This window comes from Prunus persica, chromosome G2 (genome assembly GCF_000346465.2).
Source record: "Prunus persica cultivar Lovell chromosome G2, Prunus_persica_NCBIv2, whole genome shotgun sequence".
In the NCBI taxonomy this organism is placed as follows: Eukaryota; Viridiplantae; Streptophyta; class Magnoliopsida; order Rosales; family Rosaceae; genus Prunus; species Prunus persica.
The window spans coordinates 2,103,886-2,126,537 of NC_034010.1; the positions used below are offsets into that span (position 1 = coordinate 2,103,886).

At 36.5% G+C, this 22,652-nt stretch overlaps 3 protein-coding genes across 3 annotated transcripts; 1 reads left to right on the top strand and 2 right to left on the bottom strand.

Annotated features, from left to right (window-relative positions):
- On the bottom strand, positions 5,838-9,498 carry LOC18786085 (cinnamoyl-CoA reductase 1). The gene is made up of 6 exons (XM_007218621.2): positions 9,292-9,498; positions 8,615-8,784; positions 8,046-8,237; positions 7,407-7,569; positions 6,496-6,682; positions 5,838-6,216 (listed from the first exon to the last, which is right to left on the bottom strand). The coding sequence occupies exons 1-6, from the start codon at positions 9,407-9,409 to the stop codon at positions 6,078-6,080; spliced, it is 969 nt and encodes a 322-aa protein (XP_007218683.1). The 5' UTR covers positions 9,410-9,498; the 3' UTR covers positions 5,838-6,077.
- On the bottom strand, positions 12,045-15,979 carry LOC18785250 (receptor-like protein 12). The gene is made up of 2 exons (XM_020556484.1): positions 12,462-15,979; positions 12,045-12,379 (listed from the first exon to the last, which is right to left on the bottom strand). Exon 1 carries the CDS (start codon positions 15,957-15,959, stop codon positions 12,762-12,764), a length of 3,198 nt encoding a protein of 1,065 aa, XP_020412073.1. The 5' UTR covers positions 15,960-15,979; the 3' UTR covers positions 12,045-12,379; positions 12,462-12,761.
- Positions 17,757-21,409, top strand: LOC18787370. The gene is made up of 6 exons (XM_007218730.2): positions 17,757-18,173; positions 19,416-19,493; positions 19,585-19,684; positions 19,994-20,136; positions 20,659-20,858; positions 21,284-21,409. Exons 1-6 carry the CDS (start codon positions 17,862-17,864, stop codon positions 21,300-21,302), a joined length of 852 nt encoding a protein of 283 aa, XP_007218792.2. The 5' UTR covers positions 17,757-17,861; the 3' UTR covers positions 21,303-21,409.

The following is a 22,652-nucleotide window of genomic DNA, read 5'->3' on the forward strand; positions in this document are numbered from 1 at the left end:
CTTTATGTTGCGCGTTTTTTCTTCAAGAGAGTTTTGGTGCTCATCCTCGTCTTTTAATTTTAAACTCATGTTTCTTTTTCTTTTTTTTTTCACAGGCACGGGGGTTTCCACTAACTGTTTTAATATCAATAGTTAACACCACAAACCCCGTGTCTGGGGCGTGACAAATGTTTAGCCTAAAAACTCCAGAAATGAGGCATATATGATACAAATTCCCCCAACTACACCACCACCCCATACCCCCCCCAAAAAAAAAGGTGATAATCAAGCTTGTCTTATAGATTAATATAAAACAAGATGTTAACACATAATGATCCACATGAACAATAGATTTCTACATAGTTGGTTGATACAATGGCTTGAAGTTTGGGGAAGGACCCGAACCATGCTGGAATGGTTCCCATAATAGTGTTGAATCCAAAACTAATCAACTTCAATCGGCGCAAATGAGTCAATTCGTAGGGCAATGTACCCTCGAAACTGTTATTTCTAAAGCGCAGCTCAACAAGAAATGAGAGGTTGCCTAGGTGGGGAGGAATGGTGCCTGTGAGATCCATGTAAAAGTTCAAAGTTGTGACTCTAAGGTGGCGTAAGCCGTAAGTAACGCCAACCCAGTTGCAAATGGAGGTAGTGGTGGACCAATTGGCGCTCAAGAGATGTTGTGAGGACCATTGGTGATATGGGATTTGAACAAGAAAAACGTTTTTTTTTCTTAATAATTCGTTTCTTTTGAATCCTTTATGTGTGTATATATATTAATACAGACAAATGGTATATCTTCTAGAAGCCAGAGATTCATAAACAATTTGCTTGGTATATCTTCTAGAGAGATTGCATATGCAGAATGTCTGCTTAACTTTATGTTTACTTTCCTATCCTTAATTATTTGATAGGAGGATATGGACCTGCCAAAGAACTTACAGGAAATCCAAACCTAATATCTCCCCTCACAACAATAACTTCATGCTCTCTCGTCATTACAAGAACTTCATTCATGCACTCCTCCAGTCCTTTAAAAACTTCATCTTGATTTTATTGAGTGTGACTAGAGCTTCTTGCATGTTAATCCTCTCTTCCGGCATTTCTGTACAACAAGCTAAAGCTAATCTCATAGTGGATGGTAAGCAATCCCTCCTGCTCACAAAATCACCATCTTCCTCTGTCCCAAGTAAATCGGCATTAACAACTTCAACAATTGCAGCATCTCGAAGTAATTCATCTCCCCAACAAATATTTCATCAGTTGGCTTCCTTCTTGTGAATGTCTCCATTAGTACAATACCGAAACTATACACATGACTTCTCTGGTTGAAATGATTCCCTCCATTCCAAACTCTGAAATATTATATAAGCACAACATGCAAATAGATAAAATTAACAAAATTAGACCTACTTTACATTAACATATGCATGAACCACAGGTGACTTTTGACATAATTAAAAGAACTGACGTTGCACTAAAAATACCTGTCAAATTGTTTGAGCTAATCTCAAGCTCCGTTAATTGGGACAAGTTGCCAATATTCCTAGGAATGCTTCCACTGAATTTGTTTATAGCTAATGATAATATAAGAAGCTGTTTGCACTGCCAGAATTTGGATGGAAGTGGACCATCAAACTGGCTGTAAGCCAAATGCAACTCCTCAACACTAGGAAGATGAAGGCATTCAAGCTGTTGCCATGTAGAACCAAACTAGTCAAAGATGACATGTTGAAGACATATGTAGGAACAGGCCCTTTAAGGCCATTTCTCTGCATAGACAACTCCTTCACCTCATCTCTGCTGCCACTCAAGTTTGGAATTTCTGAAAAATAATCAATTAAACTCAAGATCATTAATTAATAGCCAGCAGGCCCCAACCCCTATGATCATGTAGTAAGGTCCATAGTCTGAAATAGTGATAATATCGACGAAATATCGAGGATATTTCGGTTTTTTCGAATCACGGATATTTCGGAATATATCCATGTACATATCGTATAAATATCGACAATATCGACGATAATATCAGAAAATATCGATGTCGATAATTTCGCTCACATTTCAGCAATATTTTGTCAAAATATCGGTGTAATATCGCTAAAATATCAAAAATATCGATGTAAAGGAAAAAAAAAGAAAAAAAAAAAGGGAAAAATGGGAGGAAAAAGCACAATGAACCCCTCCCATTTTACTCCTCCAACACCTTAACCACCATATCACTTATGTTTTTGTGATAATATGCTCAAATATTTATATTTATATGGGTGACATGTTAACAATTACATGCAAAACTATTTTGGGGATTTATCATTTGATGACTACTCTTCACAATACACTTACTCTACACATAGAGATGATGAAGTTAGTGAAAAATTTGAACCTCATAGGAACTCTATGTAGTACTAAGTCACTCATATATCTTACCATGCAATGTATAAAGTGTAAAATATTATAGTAAATCATTATATATAAATGATTATGGTGTGTTTAATCTTTTTTCATTAATTACTACATATTTTTTAAACTCACAGTGTTTGCCCGCTTGCTGTATAATCAACTTAAATCAGTTAAATCCATCATGCAATGCATTTCCTTCTAATTTTTTGTGATAAACTAATAGATAATTGACTAAATAAACATTCTCCAGAGTTTCAATAAAAATTTCCAAGTTTTTCTTACAATTTCCGTGGTTTTTATTCAATTTTTATCGATATCGATAATATCCCAATATTTCCATCGAAATTTCCATGTTTTTGGACTACCAATATTTCCGATATCATCGATATTTTAGACCTTGGTAAGGTCAACTAGTGTATACCTTCGAAATTGTTGAAGTCAAGGTATACAATCTTCAACATTGTTAAATTCCCTATTTCTCTTGGTATCCTACCTGTCATTGTGCCACAGGAATAATAAATAAATAATTTTTTTTAAAGAGAACTAATTTAAAATTTTTACCCTAAAACTAAACAGATAGAAAAAGAGGTAACTTACAGGTGGTATGATGATTCAGCCTAGTGGACCCTTGGTGTGAGTATTCAGTACTTTGAGGTATGATGCTTCGCTCTAGGCTAAGAAAAGAAATAATGGATGAGGTCAAGAGTACCGGTGTGGTACCAGCCCAAGACCCTCCGATGGCAAAGTAACAGTGTGTTTGGCTGAGGAAATTTAAAAATACAAAGGATTTCATAAATGACGGAATTTAAAATGACGGAAATTAATATTCTAGAATTTGTAAAGTTTCTTGTTTGGGTGATGAATTTAAAACACGGAACTTAACCTTTATTTGTAAAGTTATCTTTTTTTAAAACTCAATCTCTATTGGGATTTTACAAATGACGACTTTTAGATAGAATTTAAAGTTGGGATTTATGATCTCCAAATTCCATGTTTTTTCTCACGCAGAATTTCTAAATTTCTATGTTTTTTTTATCTAAACACGGAAATTGGTTCATGTCAATTTAGAAATTCTGAGTTTTGTCAAAATCCCAAGTTTATTTCTCTCATCCAAACACACCGTAAGTATGTGAGAATTCTTTGTTTTAGCAAGTATTTATAGCGTAAATCAAGCTGAGAGATCTTACCCTTTGTCCAAGGCAAGGGGTCTTATTTATAGAGACCATTTGAGATGCTCTTAGTACTTAGTTTCGATGAGGGACTCGTGGGAGTGCCCTCTGAGGTTGACACAAGTTCGCAAAATATCAATGGGGACTTTTCGAGATCCTTTCGTGTAATAGGCAGGGAGTGCCGATCATTATGTCTTAGGAGCTTCCGGGAGAGAAAGCCGATCAGCGGATGACGACTATGCTTTGTGATGAATCGGTCACTTATGTCGATTCATACCTTTGACCGGTCTATCGGTGAGCCGGAAAGGTCAGCTATGGTACAAACATAAAAGTTTTTAAACTTTGCAAAAGCCAAAAAAATAATAATAATAAAAATAAAAAATAAAAATAAAGGTAGGAATAGTGGGTTTTAGCTGCTTTTAAAATAGTCACATTTTTTCCAACGGGATCTAACCCAATGAAAAATGGCCTTAACTTACAGATTAGTGGTCTCAAGTTCGAATCCCCATGACACCTTGATAATGTGTGTGTGTGAGAAATCCTCCTCCCCCTTTGTAGTTATGACTATCACTTGTATTTGAAAAATAATCACATTTTTTGGTAATATTTTGCATTAGAGAAAGGGCTACATATATTTGGGAGGTGGATTGGCATTCTGATTTCCAAGTTGTAGAAATGATTGATTCCTAGATAATGGTCGATCATATAACAAAATGGTAAAACACAATGGTCGATCATATAGATTTCTAGATGGTTGATACACACTTACCTGATAGCAAGTTACAGTCCAGATCAATTACTTGCAGTGCAGATAAGTTAAAGATAGTAGCGGGTATCCAACTTGAAAACTGATTACCTGATAGCAAGTTACAGTCCAGATCAATTACTTGCAGTGCAGATAAGTTAAAGATAGTAGCGGGTATCCAACTTGAAAACTGATTACTATGCAAATCGAAGATTTTAAGTTTTGATAAAGACCTGAGCCAGGCTGGAATGGTTCCTGAAAATTTGTTGAATGCAAGACTAATCAACTTCAATCGTCTCAAACGAGCCCATTCATGGGGCAATGTACCATAGAAACTGTTATTTCTGAAGCGCAGCTCAGCAAGAAATGAGAGGAAGGTTCAACACCGTGACTCTAAGGTGGCGTACGCCACATGTAACGACAACCCAATTGCAAATGGAGGTATTGGCGGACCAGTTGGTGGTCAAAATGTCGTGAGGATCACTAGTAATATGGGATTTGAGAGCAAGAAGAGCAGACTGGTCTGTGGTGAAGTTGGTAATTTGTGCTGCTACTGGGCCTGTAGCTATATACAGCAGTAGCAACGTTATTATTGACAAGAGGAAACCAGGTTGTCTCCCCATTGGAATATTGGATTGCTTATTGACTGTTGCTGGAGAAGATGTGTGCAATTGTAGAGGAAACTAATTGGCTTAGGAAGGGAAGCCAAGTTCAAAGTTTAAATAGCTTTCAAATGATCTAAAAAAATGTCCACTGCGGGGTTTAAAATAATAAACAACTGCTACAGCGCCTTCCATGTTCCATTGTAAGATGTTGATTTTGTTATTTCCTTGGTTTATCCAAGTCAAATCCATGTCCCAGTCTTGAATCACAAATTCCTCTGAATAAGAAAAACATGCCAGAGTCCTTATTTGGTAGGAGGACACTTGTCTGACTTGGCCAAAGAACTGATCAGTTGCTTTGAGTTCATCTCCCCAACAAATATATCATCAGTTGGCTTCCTTCTTGTGAATGTCTCCATTAGTACAATACCGAAACTATACACATGACATCTCTGGTTGAAATGATTCCCTCCATTCCAAACTCCGAAATATTATATATGTGAATTTAGTTATATATGAAGGAAAATCATAAGGGCACCTTGTTCATAATGAAGGACAACATATATAAAATTGAAAATTAAACTAGTAACAGTACATCACCTGGAGCCATATACCCAATTGTGGCCGGGTCATGGTTTGGTTCGAATTGGGAAATGTACACCCTGGTCGAATATTCCCAATTTGAATTAAACGTTCCCCTGAGGTGATTATTTGTCTGTTTGATAGTAAAAATGTGTCCAAGTTGTATTTAAGCTTATCTGATGGTTTGGTTTTTTAAAAAATTTCTCTAGAAGATAACATCCACCTAATAATAAACCGTCAAAATTTCTTCTGGAATAAGTCACTTTCAGTTTTGCCTTTCTTGGAGCTCAGCAATTAGATCATCAATCCGCACTAAAAGTCCCTCGAGAGGAAAAGGCGTGGGTTGAGCAGAACATCTAATGGAGTCACTTCAAAGTTTAAAACTCGCAATAAGTAAAAGGCAGTTGAAACAAGTTCCACATTACTGCATTTAGGTGACTAATAAAACTTCATGTAAACGGCTTTTCTTTCTTCTTTTTTTTTGGTCGAAAATGTAAAGGGCTCTTAGACAAGGACTTTTGTTGAGAATTGGCCTAACATACTTTCCATAAGTGAAACTGAGCTCTAATGTCTCGACGGTAATTCGAATGAGTTCCATGATTAAAAGAAGTTCTTCTCCTTCAAACTTTCCACAGTATCTTTCAATGTTACCTCCAGAGGCGTAAACTTAACACCCAAGGCTTGGGCTCTTTCCTTGGAAACTTGGTAAATTGGTGTGAAAGGTTTGTCATCTGCACATCTGCCATGAACACATAGACATTAATTTTTGAAGTTTGGACTTTCAAACCTTAAAGTCCAAATATTATGTTTCGCAATTTAGCACTTATGAAGAAAAATTCATATTACTGAGTCTGTTTATCATATCAATGTTAAACAGAACAATATGAATGGCCATGGATTTCTTAGGCTAGAACAATATGGTAAACTTGACCAAAGAATTCCTCCTCTATCTCTAGGGTTGATGCAGATATCTTGGACAGGAGTAACATGCTATAATTTGATTATATTTGCAACTTACTTTTCTGGAATCTTGAGAGCAGGGAAGAGACCACGCAAAAGCTTCACGACCTCTGAACAGTGTGCTATTCTTCCAACTAAACAATATCTCCCACTAGCTGAAGCATTCTCAAAGGCTAGAATATGAGCATTGGCAACATCTCTAACATCAACCCATCTGTAAGTTATATTTGGAAATGTTTCAGCACCTGCATCAGTTAAACATCAGCAATAAGAATTTCTTAGCAGATTGTATGTTATCACAGAGATAATGAAAAGAATTATTGAAGCATTACCTTGTGTCTTGGATTTTGAAGCAATTTTTTCGTGTTCGTAGTTTTTGTACAAGGATTTTTCAGAAGGAACCCTTTTAGTTTCATCTTTTTTGCTGTGGACTGCTTATCCACAGATTTAAATTTCCTTTTTCATTAATAGAATTCTGAGTGTTCTTAAAAAAAATATTCTATACACGAAATTTAAATTAACTTTAGCATTCAAGGATTCTTAGTTTAGATGAGTAAACATGCGTATGCTATAACTTAGTTAGTGTTTTTGCATTCTTACTGGGTTATGAAATGCTCAAGACAAATGAGAAGAATAGAAGAATGAGGAAAATGCAGAATGATGAAATGCTCTGCTTCTCTCACTCTGAAAAATGCGGAGAGAGAATGTATATTTCTTCTATCTGAATGAGCACACAAGGCGTGTACTACATAACCGTTAGCCTTAGCTGGATTCACACACAACAGCTTGAATCTCAGCCACACATCTAGCTATTCTAAGATCACTACACGTGGCTTATTTCAGCCTTACATTTTGTATGATTATATCTTTTATATAGAAAGAGTAAATCTCTAAAATCATGATACTTCATATATTTCTATGAGGAATGATTGTATAATAAAATCATATAATCCAGAGGCTTCGGAGTACCATTTATGAGCTTTAGAACAGGCTCCACACTTGTATTCAGAGTTGGCTGCAAGAGAGGACCAATCACCAATCCGGGATTTATCGCAACCATATCAATTCTGTTCTCTTTTGTGAACTTCCAAGCAGCATCCTCAGCTAAGGTCTTTGAAATCATATACCAAAGCTGATGAAGAAAAAGTCTTAATAAACACAATGAACATGTATTTAAAGCATGAAAGCTATAAGATTTAACTCTTACACAATAAAAATTAGTCATTTACAAGAGGTATGCTAACAACCAGACCGAAAAAAACATAAATCTATATGAGCATCAACCGCGCCACGACATGTAATTATGTCTTTCAATTTACATCCACCACTTAATACGGCAATACTGGCTAAAGAATCCTAAAAAGTGTTCATATGTAGGCTCACTAAGAAGGTAAAAAACAAACTGAGATATCTTAGGCAAAGCATGATCCTAAAGGTAAGGGGGCAAAATTCGGAACAAGACTGGATCTCAGGTGCCAAAAAATCGGGGGAATAATTCCATCTGATATTTCAAATACATAAACCAGTTACATCTTCACATGGAGGTTCACGAAGAACCTATAGAAGAGATATTCCATCATAAAAAATTAGCATGAGAAGTGTGCAAACCTTTAACTTTTCACAAACAGCTAGATCTGAAAACCAAGATTCATCGATTATCACATCAGGAGCAAGAGGTTTTCCATTAAACGCAACTGCTGCCATAGAGGATGTTATAACCACCCTTTTGATAGATGGCACCTTAGCACACGATCTAAGGACATTAAGCGTTCCCTTCAGAGCAGGGTCAATTAGTTCTGCCTGACAAAAGAAAACTTTTAAAGAGGCAGCCTATAGGGTCTTGATTTTAGAATGTGCACATAAGATGTAATTGAATGCAAAGTATCCAATAGCAGACCATTGCACTTAGCTCCTTTTGCAACTGAGAACTTATAGTTAGCATCCGGTGAACATTTTTTAGCATAAAGAATTTAACTTTAAAACAATAACTGTATACTAATAAATCTATGAAAGACGGACTACCTCAACAAAATCACAGCATAGAACATCAAAATATCATAAACTTTCAGTAAATCCAGCAAGAATGCAACAGAAATCGGTCACTTCTTGAAATCAAATGCAGACATATCATAATTAATGTATAAGCAACAGAGCAGTTAAAGTGATACAGGATGTACCTGCGGATCACTGACATCATGATAAAATGGGGATGCTGTATGAAAAACACCTTCACTACCCTCAACTACGGAATTGAAAGATCCCTCTTCCAGTAGGTCTGCTTTGAACAACTGAAGCCTTTCCTTAGCTCCATCCAGTGCAAGTAAGTGTTCTGTTTTCTTCTTATCATCTGTGGCATATACAAGAGAATAACCCCATAAACCATAAAAACCCTACCTTAACAAAAGATCGTGTGATATCAATCAAAACACTCCCAATCAACTAAACATCTATATATCAACTCTTGGGGATTAGTTTGATACTACCAATATTTACTTGAGGTGGCTAAACTAATCAAGTTATCAAGGTCCTAATCACACAAAATCATGGTGATCAAACTAATTAATTTCAGAAACCAACACAAATTTTCTAAAAAAGTTACCAACTTTGATGAAAATATTCAAGCATTATTAGTAAAATATACTAACCCAACATATCAAGCCTGATACATTGTTCAATAAACTAGAATTTTGCCAAATAAAGTACCATAAGCTTCCTATAAACACAAATGGCTCAGCGATCATCAAATTAATCAGAAAAGGGATGCGATTGCAATCAATTGAAATAAAAAGAAAAAGAAGAAATGGGTATTTAACTATTTATCAAACAAAGGAGTGAAGTGAGACTGATGACTAACTTGGGTCACGAACCGAGGCTTTGACGGTATACCCCCGTTGCAGCAACAGCTTCACCACCCACGAAGCTATGTAACCGGACGCTCCGGTTACACTCACCACCTTCTCTGCTCCACTCATTCTCTCTCTCTCTCTCTCTCTCTCTCTCTCTCTGTGGAAATCTATATGATCGTTTTCTGATAATTTTACGTCATCTTGGTTTTTTTTTTTTTTTTAAGGGAAATAGCTCAAAATACCACTAGTTTTATAATTTTTTGTCAAAATATCACCCGTCCTCCAAAATTTTAAAACTACCACTTATAAATACATATTTATTGTAAACTAATTGCACCCATATCAATTTTTCAAAAATTGAGTTCTCTCTCAACTCTCTTGGCTCTCTCTCTCCTCAGCCCGTCTCTCTCTGTCACTCAGCTCTCTTGCGCAACTCTCTCTGTCGTGTAACTCTCTCTCTCTCTCCGACACAGTCGTCTTCCTCCCTCAGCCATAGAAGCTTAACTCCACGGTTCACATCCACGAGGTACTGTTCATCTTCTTTTTCTTAGAAATTTGGGGTTTTTGTGAATTTGGTTTATGGTGTATGGATTTGTATGAAATTGGTTTAGGGTTTAGAGGTCGCTCTGAAATTGGTTTATGGTTTATGGGTTTGTATGAAATTGGTTTAGGGGTTTCTCTAGAGTCTAGGATTTGGAATTGATGAGATATATGATCTGGGCTTCAGATTATCCTAATTTGTTTTTCTTTATTGTGATTGTGATTTTAGGTAAGGATTGGATGATGGGTTTTTATTTTGGGTCATCTGATATGGTTTTGAGATTAGTTTCATATCTATGATTTTGGTTAGTGTTAAAGTAAATAAATGGGTATTTCATTATTGCTAGCTAAGGATTGGGTGATGGGTTTTTGTTTTGGGTCATCTGATATGGTTTTGATATTGGTTTCATATCTATGATTTTGGTTAGTGTTAAAGTAAATAAATGGGTATTTCAAATGGCATAAAAAACTTCAAATGCGGCCATGGATGATGTTCAAGGGGTTCTTACTTCTTTTTATTTCCTTGCACAAAATCATGAATTGATGAAAAGGAGTACAGAGCAGATGACACTATACAATTGGGCTGTGTGTGCATTGAGTGAATATGGCTAAAAGTTAAAATTGTGAACTTTTTACTATTTTTCAGAAAAGCTCCTATTGAAGTGCATGACCTATGCTGAAAAGTGGCATAAAAAACTTCAAATGCAGAGCAATAGGTTCCTTAAATACACAACTTTGCAGAGCAAAATGTTCTTTTAGATTAAAAAAAAAAAGCTCATTTGAATACAATAGTAGGATAATAGGCTCTTGATAAGTGCTGATTTGGTTTGATGGGTTCGATTTTGTTTGGTGGGTAATGCTTGATTTTTATCATTGTGATAATTGTGATAATTGTGATGATGGGATGGATATGGAGCTTAATTTTGCTACTAGTTTGGCCAGTTTTGGATTTTGGTTTTTCTTACTTTAAAACAAAAATTGTTTCTTCACTAAGTGTAGTTCAATCTGATAAAACTGACAATGCAAAATGTTTCACGAATGTTTAATTTCATAATGGGTCATTTCAAACTTTTGTGAATGATCGTCTGCATTGGAATTGTAATTAATCAAGCCTTGTGTTTGATGTACTCATTACAGGTAGGAAGGCGAATTGAGTCAGTGGTAGTCCCACTGGAGCAACTCAAGTCCCCTGATTTTACTGATCAACAAGAATATGATGCCTGCAAAATGAAATGAGTGTTGCTAAAAGAACCCTAAAATTAACTGAGTACACCCTATGATCTAAGTACATCCTAATATGTTAATTAAAATGTAAAATTAACTAAGTACACCCTATAAAACTACCAAAAATACTCCTGATACACCCTAATACTTTTAGCATTATTTTATAGTTGATTTTCAGCTTGATTTTTTTAATAGTGTTTATAAATCTTTGACTTTTCATATGGATTTATGCTTCTACTAAAACTGTTGACACTTTTTTTGCAATTCCAATTTCTTGCAATCACCACATCTTTCGTTAAAAACACAATAGGACAAGCAATCTCTTGATTATGGTTGAATACGGTTAGTAGGGTGTACTTATTAAAATTATATTTGTTTCATAATTCCATATATCCTTTTTGGTCATTTTATATTACGGTAAATCAGTAATTCAATATATACTTTTCCAGTAGGGTGTACTCAGTTAATTTTAGGATTCGTTTAGCAGCACTCAATGAAATAAAGGAGCTTTTCTGGTAATGAACTTTACTTTTGGACACACACATGCACAATGAACTTTACTGTCTTTGATGGCATTTTGTGTTATTTGTTTGATAGGAAGGTGATGTTGTTGTTGCCGTCGCTGAGAAGGTGAAGAAGAACAACCATGCACTATTAAAGTTGTAAAAGAGTCTTAGATTTGCACCCTTGACCCCATATTGAATAGCAATTTGGTGGTGGTCGTCTATTGGCTTGTATCTCATCATGACCTGGACAGTGGCTGTGCTTATGAGTATGTGACTTTATTTGCCTATGTCTGTTTCTAGTTAGCAGATTTGTCATGGGTATATTAGTGTAGTTACCATATTGCAAAGGCTGAAATCTGGATGATAACAGCTTCTTTTTATTGTTGTTTTAAAGTGAGGTATGTACGGGTCTTATGAAATTTTACAGAAATATATTGGAGGGCAAATAATTTTATTTTAGTTTTTTATTCCCAAATGATACCCAAAACATGTAAGCTTCACACTATGTTAATTTCTGCAGAATGGGAAAACATTGGACAATAAGTCAGAGGTTGTTGAGGGAATGAAGCTAGACAGGGTCTACATATCCCCTTATTTCATCACCAACCAGAACAATCAGAAATGTGTAAGTTTTAGTTTGACTCAGCGATAACTATGTCTTGAAACTGTTAGAGGGCTGTCAAAATTGCTCAGCAGATTTGCACCCTTGACCAAATTTCTCTTCAATATGTTGGTCAAGGGTGCAAATTTGTTGACGCTTCTCCAACTTTCTTACTACATGGTTGTTCTTCTTCACCTTCTCAGCGACGGCAACAACATCACCTTCCTATAAAACAAATAACACAAAATGCCATCAAAGACAGTAAAGTTCATTGTGCATGTGTGTGTCCAAAAGTAAAGTTCATTACCAGAAAAGCTCCTTTATTTCATTTTGCAGGCATCGTATTCTTGTTGATCAGTAAAATCAGAGGACTTGAGCTGCTCCAGTGGGACTACCACTGACTCAATTCGACTTCCTACAACACATAAAATACTTCATTTTTCTAGTCCTTATGGATGAAATGCAGCAAGGAATTGCACTCGGAGACAACCCACTCTTGTTCACCATTTTTCATTTGCTACATAAGTTAATTCCAGATGAGAAAACTTAAAATCAAAGTCTTCAAATAGTACATAAGATAAAGAGTATAAAATCAGAAGCACCAAACTCAAAGAAAAGAAAGACAGGTTAGCTCCAGGTGAGGACGCCTGGTCTTGTGATGTACCGCTCTTCTGTTTCTCAAACATGATATTCTCTCTAAAACTTTGTCAACGAAACCAAAATAGGCATCACTCCAAGGTTTTCTGATTGCTAAAATGAAAAAAGGAACCAGAAGACCTGCTGCAAATCCCAATCCAACACTCAAATAAAACCACTTATCAATGAAGCTGTTGCCACTGTCATTATCTTCCCCAGCTCTTCCTCCTTTGCCGGGATCAGCACCCGGACAGCTTACAACAAGCGGAGGACCACAAAGGCCTGGATTTCCAGTAAAAGAGGCTGCATCAAAAGTTGTCAAATGAGCTGTATATGGGATCATACCAGAGAAGTCATTGTTTGACAGATTTAGATACCCCAGGAATGAAAGTGAAGACAAACTTTGAGGAATAAGACCTGAGAACCTATTACTAGAAAGATCAAGCGATTGCAACTGCGTCAACTTTGAAATGTCTTGCAGAATGCCACCGCTTATTTGGTTTCCGGATAAGTTCAGAACAACCAAACCAGACAGTTTAGTTATTTCTTCAGGAAGATCTCCACTCAAATTATTTCCAGAGAGGTCTATGCTGATCACAAGGGAGAGAGTCTTGGTGTATTTTTGAGGCGAGCCTTTTAAGTTCACAATCAAGCTTTCATCATAGTACCTGCCCCTGTACATCCCATAGAATAGATAGCGGTTCATGTTTTGCGTTCGAGCCATAGCTTTGAAATCTCCAAAGCTAGCTGGAATGCTTCCATTGAATTGATTTTCTGCAAGGTCCAGGACATGCAAAGAACTTATATTTGATAGCGCCATCGGAAGTTCTCCAAAAAATGCATTTGACCTCAACCTCAATATTCTCAGATGTTCAAAACCTTTCCCAATCCATGGTGGAATTCTTCCTGTGAGCATGTTGTTTCCAATATCCAGTGTCTCCAAACTCGACAAATTCTGCAAAGATTGTGAAAGACCACCAGAGAGTTTGTTGTCACTTAGATGCAGTGTTTGAAGCATTCTCAGCTGAGCTAAGGAGCTGGGAATGTTTCCAGATAGATTGTTCTTGCTAAGGTCTAGAGCCTTTAGATTAGAACAGTTCCCTATGCTAGGTGGAATATTTCCAGTTAGCATGTTATTTGAAAGATCAATGGCTCCTAGAAGCAGAACTCTGCCTATAGATGCTGGGATTTCACCGATTAGTTGGTTTCCTGAAAGAGAGAGGAAGATCAAGTTTGGCGTGGTTTCCCCAATGGTCTTGGGGATATGACCTGAAAATCCATTGTTGGATAAATCTAGTAACTCAACACCAACAATTGGAAGAGGAATTGGACCTTCGAAGAAGTTGGAGCTCAAGTCAATATCCGCATGTGGATTAAAATTTAACAGATTTGGGAGCTGACCTCCTAACTGATTGAATGAAATGTTTAACAGTGAAAGGTTAGATGAGATTTCCCAGAACCAGTTAGGAATGGAACCTGAAATCGTAGCATTGGAGAAATCTAGAAACTTGACCTCCTTTTGTGATCTTAACCAAGCAGGAAATGATGGACCCAAATGGCATGAGCCTAGATCAAGATTCCAGACTTGAAATGGAGGGATCCAATTTGAACTGACATTTAATGTTAAAGAGTTGGAAGACAGATGTAAGAATGTCAGGTTACTGAGCTGCGAAAAATGTGTTTCGGTTATAATACCTGTCAAATGATTAAAAGAAACATCAAACAAAGACAGTTGAGAAAGTTTTCCCAAACTATCTGGGAGAGTCCCATTTAGTTTATTATGTCCAAGATCCAGAGTGGAAATGCTTGGTAATGAAACTAATGAAGAAGGGATGGGACCAGAGAGTGAGTTATAGGACAGAGTTAGTTCAACAAGATTCTCAAGTTGAACCAACCATTCGGGCAATTTACCGACCAATTGATTGACTGACAAATCAAAGTACTGTAGACTAGGCAGCGGAGTCCTAGAACTGCAGTTCCCTGTTACTAGGACTTCAGGTAATCCTGTTAGGTTATTACCAGATATGCGAAAATCTCTTAGGTTGCAAAGTTTACCGATGGAGCTCGGGATCTCACCCTCGACATTGTTGACAAAAAGATTAAAATGAGTGAGAGCTGTCATGTTGCCAAAGGAAGCCGGAAGTTTACCATGTAAGTTATTGGAAGCTAGATAAATAACTTCTGTCTTTTTCCATCCTCCTCTGAAAAGCTGAGAGCAACTTGCTGTTAGATTTTCATTCCCGGAAAGATCCAAAACCTTCAAACTTGGTAATTCACTGAAACCAAGTGGAATCCTTCCATACAAGCCAGAATAGCTTATACTGACACTTTCAAGACTACTGATATTGACAAGCCAACTGGGTATCTCTGAGTTGAAGCCGTTAAAATCAAGTTCTATTACAGCAAGAGAAGTAAAATTGATAACTCTGGGAGAGTGAATTAAACCAGACAAGCCACAACCCGACAGATGCAATTCAGTTAAGGACGAGAGTTTATTAAGGGTCTCAATCCATTCTGGTTCTAGCATTGAAAGGTCAGCTCCATTCATATTGAGATATTCCATAGATCTCATACCAGTCATCCATTCAAGGTTATCAACAGATACAAAATTAGACGACACATCAAGATACTGCAAGCTAGAGAGGTTCCCTAAATTTGGAAGAATTCCACCACTAAACCCAGCATGTGACAGGTTTAGATACTCCAAATTCTTCATGGTACCGAAGAATGCAGGAATTGAAATTCCATTGAATGTATTGAAGCTCAAGTCTAAATGTTTCAAGGACTGGAGTATTTTCAGTGATCGTCTAATTTCACCACTAAGGTTCCAGAATCCATACCTGCCAGGAGAATCATCTAATGGATTTAGCGGATGCGGGTTATGGAGATCAACTGCTATAACAGCTGAAGTTGTATTGTTGCAGTGTATCCCCCACCATTGGCAGCAGTTGCTTCCTCTCCAGGATGAAAGCCGGTTTTCAGGATCTTCGAGACCATTCTTGAAGTCAATAAGCGCTTCTCTCTCTGCTTCTAGACAGCCTATAACCCGAGCATCACTACTAAAAGCAAACTCTGTTATTGTAAAGGAGAGAATTAGCAATAACACTATTTGAACCATTGCAACTGTTTCCATAAACTCAATTCTCAACAAGCAAACACTGTAAGCCATGAACCATGATGAGATTTCAACTTATAATCTTCAATTGCGTGCTAAGTAAGAAACTAATTTCATATTCTTCAGAAGAGTTTAAAAAAACAAAGTGAAGTTTCATGGATAAAGACCAGAGGAAAAGATTGGAACAATTTGAATTCAACTTATAAATATTTAATTGCAAGAAACGTCCAAACCAGTTCCCAACAGTCAAATATGTGTCCTTATAAAATTCACAAATTTGAAACATAGCAAAAGCTTTCCTTAATCCTGATTATATAAAACATCATCATTATTGGTCCTACTAATTACTGACTTTCAAATTAAGGAGAGTTGCCTCGACACCAAGTCAATGTAGCGGCCACAACGTGAGTGTCATGACTGCTAATTGCTTGTGATTGTAAGTACTATTATAATGCAGGACTGGAATTAAAGTATTTTTCATTTTGGGGTGTTTTGTAGGGCCAGTTTGCAATTCCTGTAATTTTTTAAAAAAGTTGTTTATGTTATGCTATGAAAATCATTGTGATCGGTTGGTTTTGTTTTAGTACTTTGTACTTTTCTGGGTAAGCCCAACCATGTGTTCTATTTCCACCTGGCAAATATCTTAGTACTTTGTACTTTTCTGAGTAAGCCCAACTATGTGTTCTATTTCCACCTAGCAAATATCTAAGGGAGAAAAAAAAAAAAAAAAAAAAAATGCATTACATCTAAAGCATTAAAGCATTAAGAACACGAGTTATGCAACTGCAAAAAAATACATGAAATTAAGCAGTGGAATTATTGAGCTATAAAGAATAGGGTACCCTCTCTTGTAAATCATTTTCCATTTGCTGGATCAGAAAATATAACTTTTAATTTTTCTTGTCCACATAGAAGAGTTTAGAAATTTTGACTGTGCAAATTAATAGGTACCTGGCCATACTGGTGATGAAGTATGATATCCTCCCCAAACGAAAATAAGCATCATTCCATGGCTTTCTGATTGTTAACACTTCGCAAATTTTTGTGGTGAATCCTACACTTGCAAATTGAACCAACAAAGAAGAGGGGAAATGAGGATTGGAGGTTCCAGACCCAAGACCTCTTACAAACCAAACCGTCATACCATGTTAGACAACTAACGGACCTAAAAAGACTTATCAGACCGAAAAGAAAAAGAAAAAAAACCCTAAAAAGACTTAGGGGTCTAGTCAATTAGCTACACCCAAGTTTGATTTTTCTTCCTATAAATTCGATTATCGCTTGAATCAAGAAAAGAAAAAATTTCCGAAATTGGTCAGCGTACCCATCTTCTTGAACCCCATGATTGATTTTCCCACCCTTTAGCCTCAAGTCTTGTGGGCAGAAATTCGAAACTCCCACACAACAAGAAATGTTTGTGGGTAAAATTCTCCTCCTTCAATCGCTTATAATGTAAATAAATAAATAAATCAACTAGAAAAAAACTTTCTTGTAACGGGGATAGCATTGCTATCTCTAGCTAATAACACAATGACACATAATAATAAAAACTATCCTACATATTATTGTGTTATTGGCCAAATATAACAAAAAGTGTTATTCCCGTTACATGAGAGTTTTTCTTCCAAACTAGAGGGTCATTTCAAAATTGAACGTGCACAGACCAAAATAGAGCCGACTACAGTAATCAAAAGTGAAATTTGGCACGTTCACGTGCCAATCACCATGCCTCCGTTTGTTTGTTTTGTGTGGATTACTTCTCCTTCCGCCGTCCATCCAGCGTTAGCCCAAAAGTTCCACGCCCCTTTTCTACGCGTGATCGCCACTTCCGTCCCCATATTACCGTTACTACCCGCCATCCAATGGCACAGAAAATTCTCAGCAGTTCAACTAAAATATCTCCCTCTTCCAAACCCCTCCCTTCTCTCTCTCTCTCTCTCTCTCTCTCTCTCCAACATGGCTCTCTTCACTTCCATCTCCACCTCCACCCTCTGCCTTTCCACCTCAATCCGCCACTGCGGGCCTTCAAGCAGCTCGAAGCACTTCTCTCATCCCATCATTGCTTCTTCTCTGAGCTCCCCAGCATCCCCAGATTCAAAATCAACAACCCCAAATCAAACCATACTCTCCTCCTCCAATGATACTTCTCCAAACCCTTACACCAGTGCGTCCTCTAGGCCCCCGGAACCACCTGGCTTCAACTACGCCCTGGCCAACGGCAACCCGTTTGTTCGGTTTGCCCGTTCTGCGGAGTCTTCAATTGAAAGGGTAACTAGAATTTGAACTTGATCAGTCACTATACTTGCTTAATAACGGTTGTTTATTTGGTATAAATATGTTCAGATGTTCATTTGGGAATATTGGGAGTTTTTGGGATTTGGGTGTGACAGAGTAGGCTTTTGAATAGTTTGGAGGAATTAGTAGTTTTTTTTTTTTTTTTGGTTATTATCGGTTGATAATAGATGAAAAATGTGGGAATATATTCTTATAAAATTTGACTAACTAGTACTTTATACTAAATTATGGGCATTTTATGTAAGAATATTTTTTTAATATTCTATGTGGCTCATATGGTACGGTTCATGTGACAAATGAATTATTTGGGTTTAATGAATAATATTTAGAAACAATCCTATTGGTCAAATAAAGCGAAGTAGTTTCCTATTTACATTTTAAGCATCAAGTCTGCAGATTAATTGTTTGACAGATTGCTCCTGAGCAATAAGAAGAATCAATATATTAGGGTACTTGTGGGAGCGATTTTCGTCCCACAAGAATATTCGCCTAAGATTTCTTCGTCTTCTCCGCTTCTCTTTCTCCCTGCAGAACGGATCGGAGTAAAAGGACCACACCCGGGGGTGTTGGTCAAAGGTCCTCTGATGCCTAAGTTAGGTTGAGTGTTTCAAGGAAAACCGGGTGGCCGGAGCCGTGTGTGGTGGCCGGAGCCTTGTGTGAGAGAGAGAAAGAAAATGGTGGCTAAAGTTTGTGAGGGAATTCAGACGTACCTCAACAAGTATTCATAGAGGGCCTCGGCGAGGTTGGCGGGGTTGGTGTAGTTTGTGAGGTTGGTGTATTTAGGGATTAGGGATTTAACCAAATCCCTAAAGCGAGGATCAAATACATCCAATTTGAATTAGGTAACCTCCCAACTAATTCAAGTAACTCCCAATTAAGTTAGGTAATTCCCAATTAGGTTAGGTAACTCCCAATTAGGTCAAATAATTCCCAAATTGATTGGCCTAATTATTTAACCTAGGGTGAGATATTTTGCTTCCACAGTACTAATGATGCAACTGAACTTCTAGTTTCATTCAGAATCTTGAAGTCAATCCCTCTTAGTCACTTCTTATGAATGACTTGAAAAAGAATCAATGTTCTGTTTTCTGTTTATCAACTGTCAGTCTATCAATAAGAAAGACAATTGTGCATTTTCTTCTTTACCTGTTTAAAATTTTTTTACCATATAAAATATCTGTTCTGATCGTTTCTTACATGTCTATTATTGAACAGACAATATTTGACTTCCGATTTTTGGCACTCTTTGCTGTTGGAGGTTCCTTGGCTGGTTCGTTGTTGTGCTTTCTCAATGTAATTTCTCTCAATCATTTTGTATCTGTACATACTCATAATTTATGAATATATCTGCTCTGCGCATACTCATACTACATTCGACTTTCAGGGTTGCGTTTATATTATGGATGCATATAAAGTTTACTGGACTAGTTGTGTCAAAGGGCATCACACTGGACATATGGTTCTACGACTAGTTGAAGCTATTGGTAGAATTTTCAGAATTCTCTTTGTATAATTTCTTTATTTTTCTGCAAGTATTTTTTTCAAGTTCAGTTTGTTTCTCGAATATGATTTTCGAATGCTAACATACATTTCAAATATCATGACTTTTTGTGCCAAAGAAAAAATCACAAGTTCTGTTTAAGGAAAAAACACTAGTCCTTTCTTAACATGGTAAAACTCATTGTGTGGCCACCTTTGCCTTTTGGGAAGAGGTGTTGATATTTCTATGTTTATAGTAATCATTACAGCCTTCTATGTTGATACACTGATCTATGATTATCTCTGGGATGCAGATGTTTACCTTGCTGGGACTGTCATGTTAATATTTGGTATGGGATTATATGGATTATTTATCAGTAATGTCCCTCATGATGTGCCTTCCAATAATGATCGTGCTCTTAAGGGCTCTTCTTTGTTTGGAATGTTTGCTCTGAAGGTAATCTTAATTTCCTTCCTTTGCATGTATATGCGGCATTCACGTATATATTCTCAAACCTTCACAGATATTAATAGATGCTAACATAATCTAATTGCATCAGAACTAGTATATATACAATCTGTTTATTTCTCAGGCATTCTGCTCCTGTTCACCAGCAACCTTTAAATGGAAAACGTCTAATTGAGCATGCTTACGATGAGTTATGAGTGCTTCCCCCTGAACTAAATATCAATCACTAGTCTGCTAATTCTGCACTGGGTCATCAGAAGAGACACAAAAATATTGTACTTGATAAAAGTTGAACTCGCTAAATCTTTTCCATAGCTTTCTATATTTAAATTCTTATTACTGGCATGCTTTTCTGTTATTTTTCTCCAATATCAGCTTGAATTGCTAAGTGATGGATAAGCCTTAGAATAGATAGCATTTTTGTTTTCGTTCTCCCTCTTTTACTTTCCCACTTTTGGCTTCTAGTATTTCTGTTTACAACGTTACCAAGATAACTGGATGATTCTGTAGGAGAGGCCAAAATGGATGAAAATTAGCTCACTCGATGAGCTCAAGACGAAAGTGGGACACGTAATTGTCATGATTCTTCTGGTAAAGATGTTTGAGAGGAGCAAGATGGTGCAGATAACTACTGGTTTGGATCTGTTGAGCTATTCTGTCTGTATTTTCCTGTCTTCTGCATCGCTGTACATCCTTCATAATCTACACAAGTAAGAGTAAGGCTCTCGAACAAATTATGTATAGTAGATAATGTAATGTTAGCTTACACATTCAAGTGAATATGCATATTCCAATAAACATCCCAGTAGCTATGCTTCTAACTTATAATCCCTGGACAAAAATATCAGGCACTAGTCTACTAAGTCTGCACTGTGTCATCAGATGAGACACAAGAATATTATACTTAATAAAAGTTGAACTCGCTAAATCTTTTCTGTAGCTTTCTATATTTAAATTCTTATTACTGCCATGTTTTTCTGTTCATTTTCTTCAATATCAGCTTGAATTGCTTAGTGATGAATAAGCCTTAGAGTAGATGGCATTTTTGTTTTCTTTCTCCCTCTTTTACTTTTCCACTTTTGGCTTCTAGTATTTCTGTTTACAACATTACCAAGATAACTGGATGATTCTGTAGGAAAGGCCTAAATGGATGAAAATTAGCTCACTCGATGAGCTCAAGACGAAAGTGGGACACGTAATTGTCATGATTCTTCTGGTAAAGATGTTTGAGAGGAGCAAGATAACCACTGGTTTGGATCTGTTGAGCTATTTCTGTCTGTATTTTCCTGTATTCTGCTTCTCTGTACATCCTTCATAATCTACACAAGAGTAAGGCTTTCGAACACATTATGTATAGCAGATAATGTAACGTTTGTTAGATTTTCTATGTAAGTGTTCATGATCTTTCACACAAATTGAAATACGTAGAAGATATACCTAGCACCATTTTTCTTGAGTACACAATCTCAGAACTCATTCAATTGCAGCAGCAGCAACACAAGCAAAAGATACGAACGGCTAAAGAATTATGCTCTCTCTCAAAAACTGTTTCAGCTCTCTCTTTATGATGATATTAGGTTTAGAGAATGTGTCTGACGATAGCAGTCTTAAGCTTTCATAGGACTAGGTCAAGTCGTCTCTAATCATCACCAAGGGTTGACTTTACTAACACTCCAAGCCTATCAAGCAATGGTTCACGCAAAAGGAAATAAATATGACCCCTTTAATTGGCTTCAAAATTTTCCTTAATTCACAAGGTTTTGGGCCTCAAGTTATAACCTAATTTAAAATCTTATCAAACCTGATATAACTTAGTATCTAGTGCACCGATTTAAATAGGAATATAACATTCTCCCACTAGATCAAGTGTATTGCAAAAGTTTAATCATCTTTATTGGCCATGAGTTTAAAACAGTTAAGTCCTTCACTTCAAGCTACAATAAAAAGTGATTAGACAAAGCGAACTATAGACAAGCACTATTCTCCTTTATTAAAAACATCTATAATCACATAATGCAATCTCAAACCACATGGAGCACCTACAAACTCGAACCTTAACATGTACTGATATGTAATGTGAATCTTTATGTTTTTCAGTACATATACCCCTTATGACTTAGCAAGAGTCAATCCGCAATGTTATTAAAAACAATAGTATCTCAAAGAGACCATAAACTCACATGCATAAACAAAATGCATAATAAGTTTAAACAGCTAAATAGCCGAAATGGTAGAAATTATTCAATAATCCAAATTGTCAACCAAATTAACATCCTTAAATGCAAATCCCCAATCCAGAAAAGAGCAAAATTAGACATACTAGAAAACTATCATAATGGGAAACAAGACTCCCACTAGATTGCACCATCAAATCTAGGAAATAATCTCATGATCTCAACATGTCTTAGAAAAGCTTATGAAAGCAAAAACTTTGTAAATGGATCTGCAACCGTATCTTGAGTTCTGATATGATCAAACCTGACTAGTTTGTGTACTATCTTCTA

Coding starts and splice junctions, on each gene's coding strand:
- LOC18786085 (XM_007218621.2), bottom strand. CDS start 9,409: ATGAGTGGAGCAGAGAAGGTGGTGAGTGTAACCGGAGCGTCCGGTTAC. Junction 8,238..8,614: donor ATGATGTCAGTGATCCGCAG/GTACATCCTGTA, acceptor TTCTTTTGTCAG/GCAGAACTAATTGACCCTGC. Junction 7,570..8,045: donor CTGTTTGTGAAAAGTTAAAG/GTTTGCACACTT, acceptor TTTCTTCATCAG/CTTTGGTATATGATTTCAAA.
- LOC18785250 (XM_020556484.1), bottom strand. CDS start 15,959: ATGGCTTACAGTGTTTGCTTGTTGAGAATTGAGTTTATGGAAACAGTT.
- LOC18787370 (XM_007218730.2), top strand. CDS start 17,862: ATGGCTCTCTTCACTTCCATCTCCACCTCCACCCTCTGCCTTTCCACC. Junction 18,174..19,415: donor CGGAGTCTTCAATTGAAAGG/GTAACTAGAATT, acceptor ATTATTGAACAG/ACAATATTTGACTTCCGATT. Junction 20,137..20,658: donor TTGGAATGTTTGCTCTGAAG/GTAATCTTAATT, acceptor ATGATTCTGTAG/GAGAGGCCAAAATGGATGAA.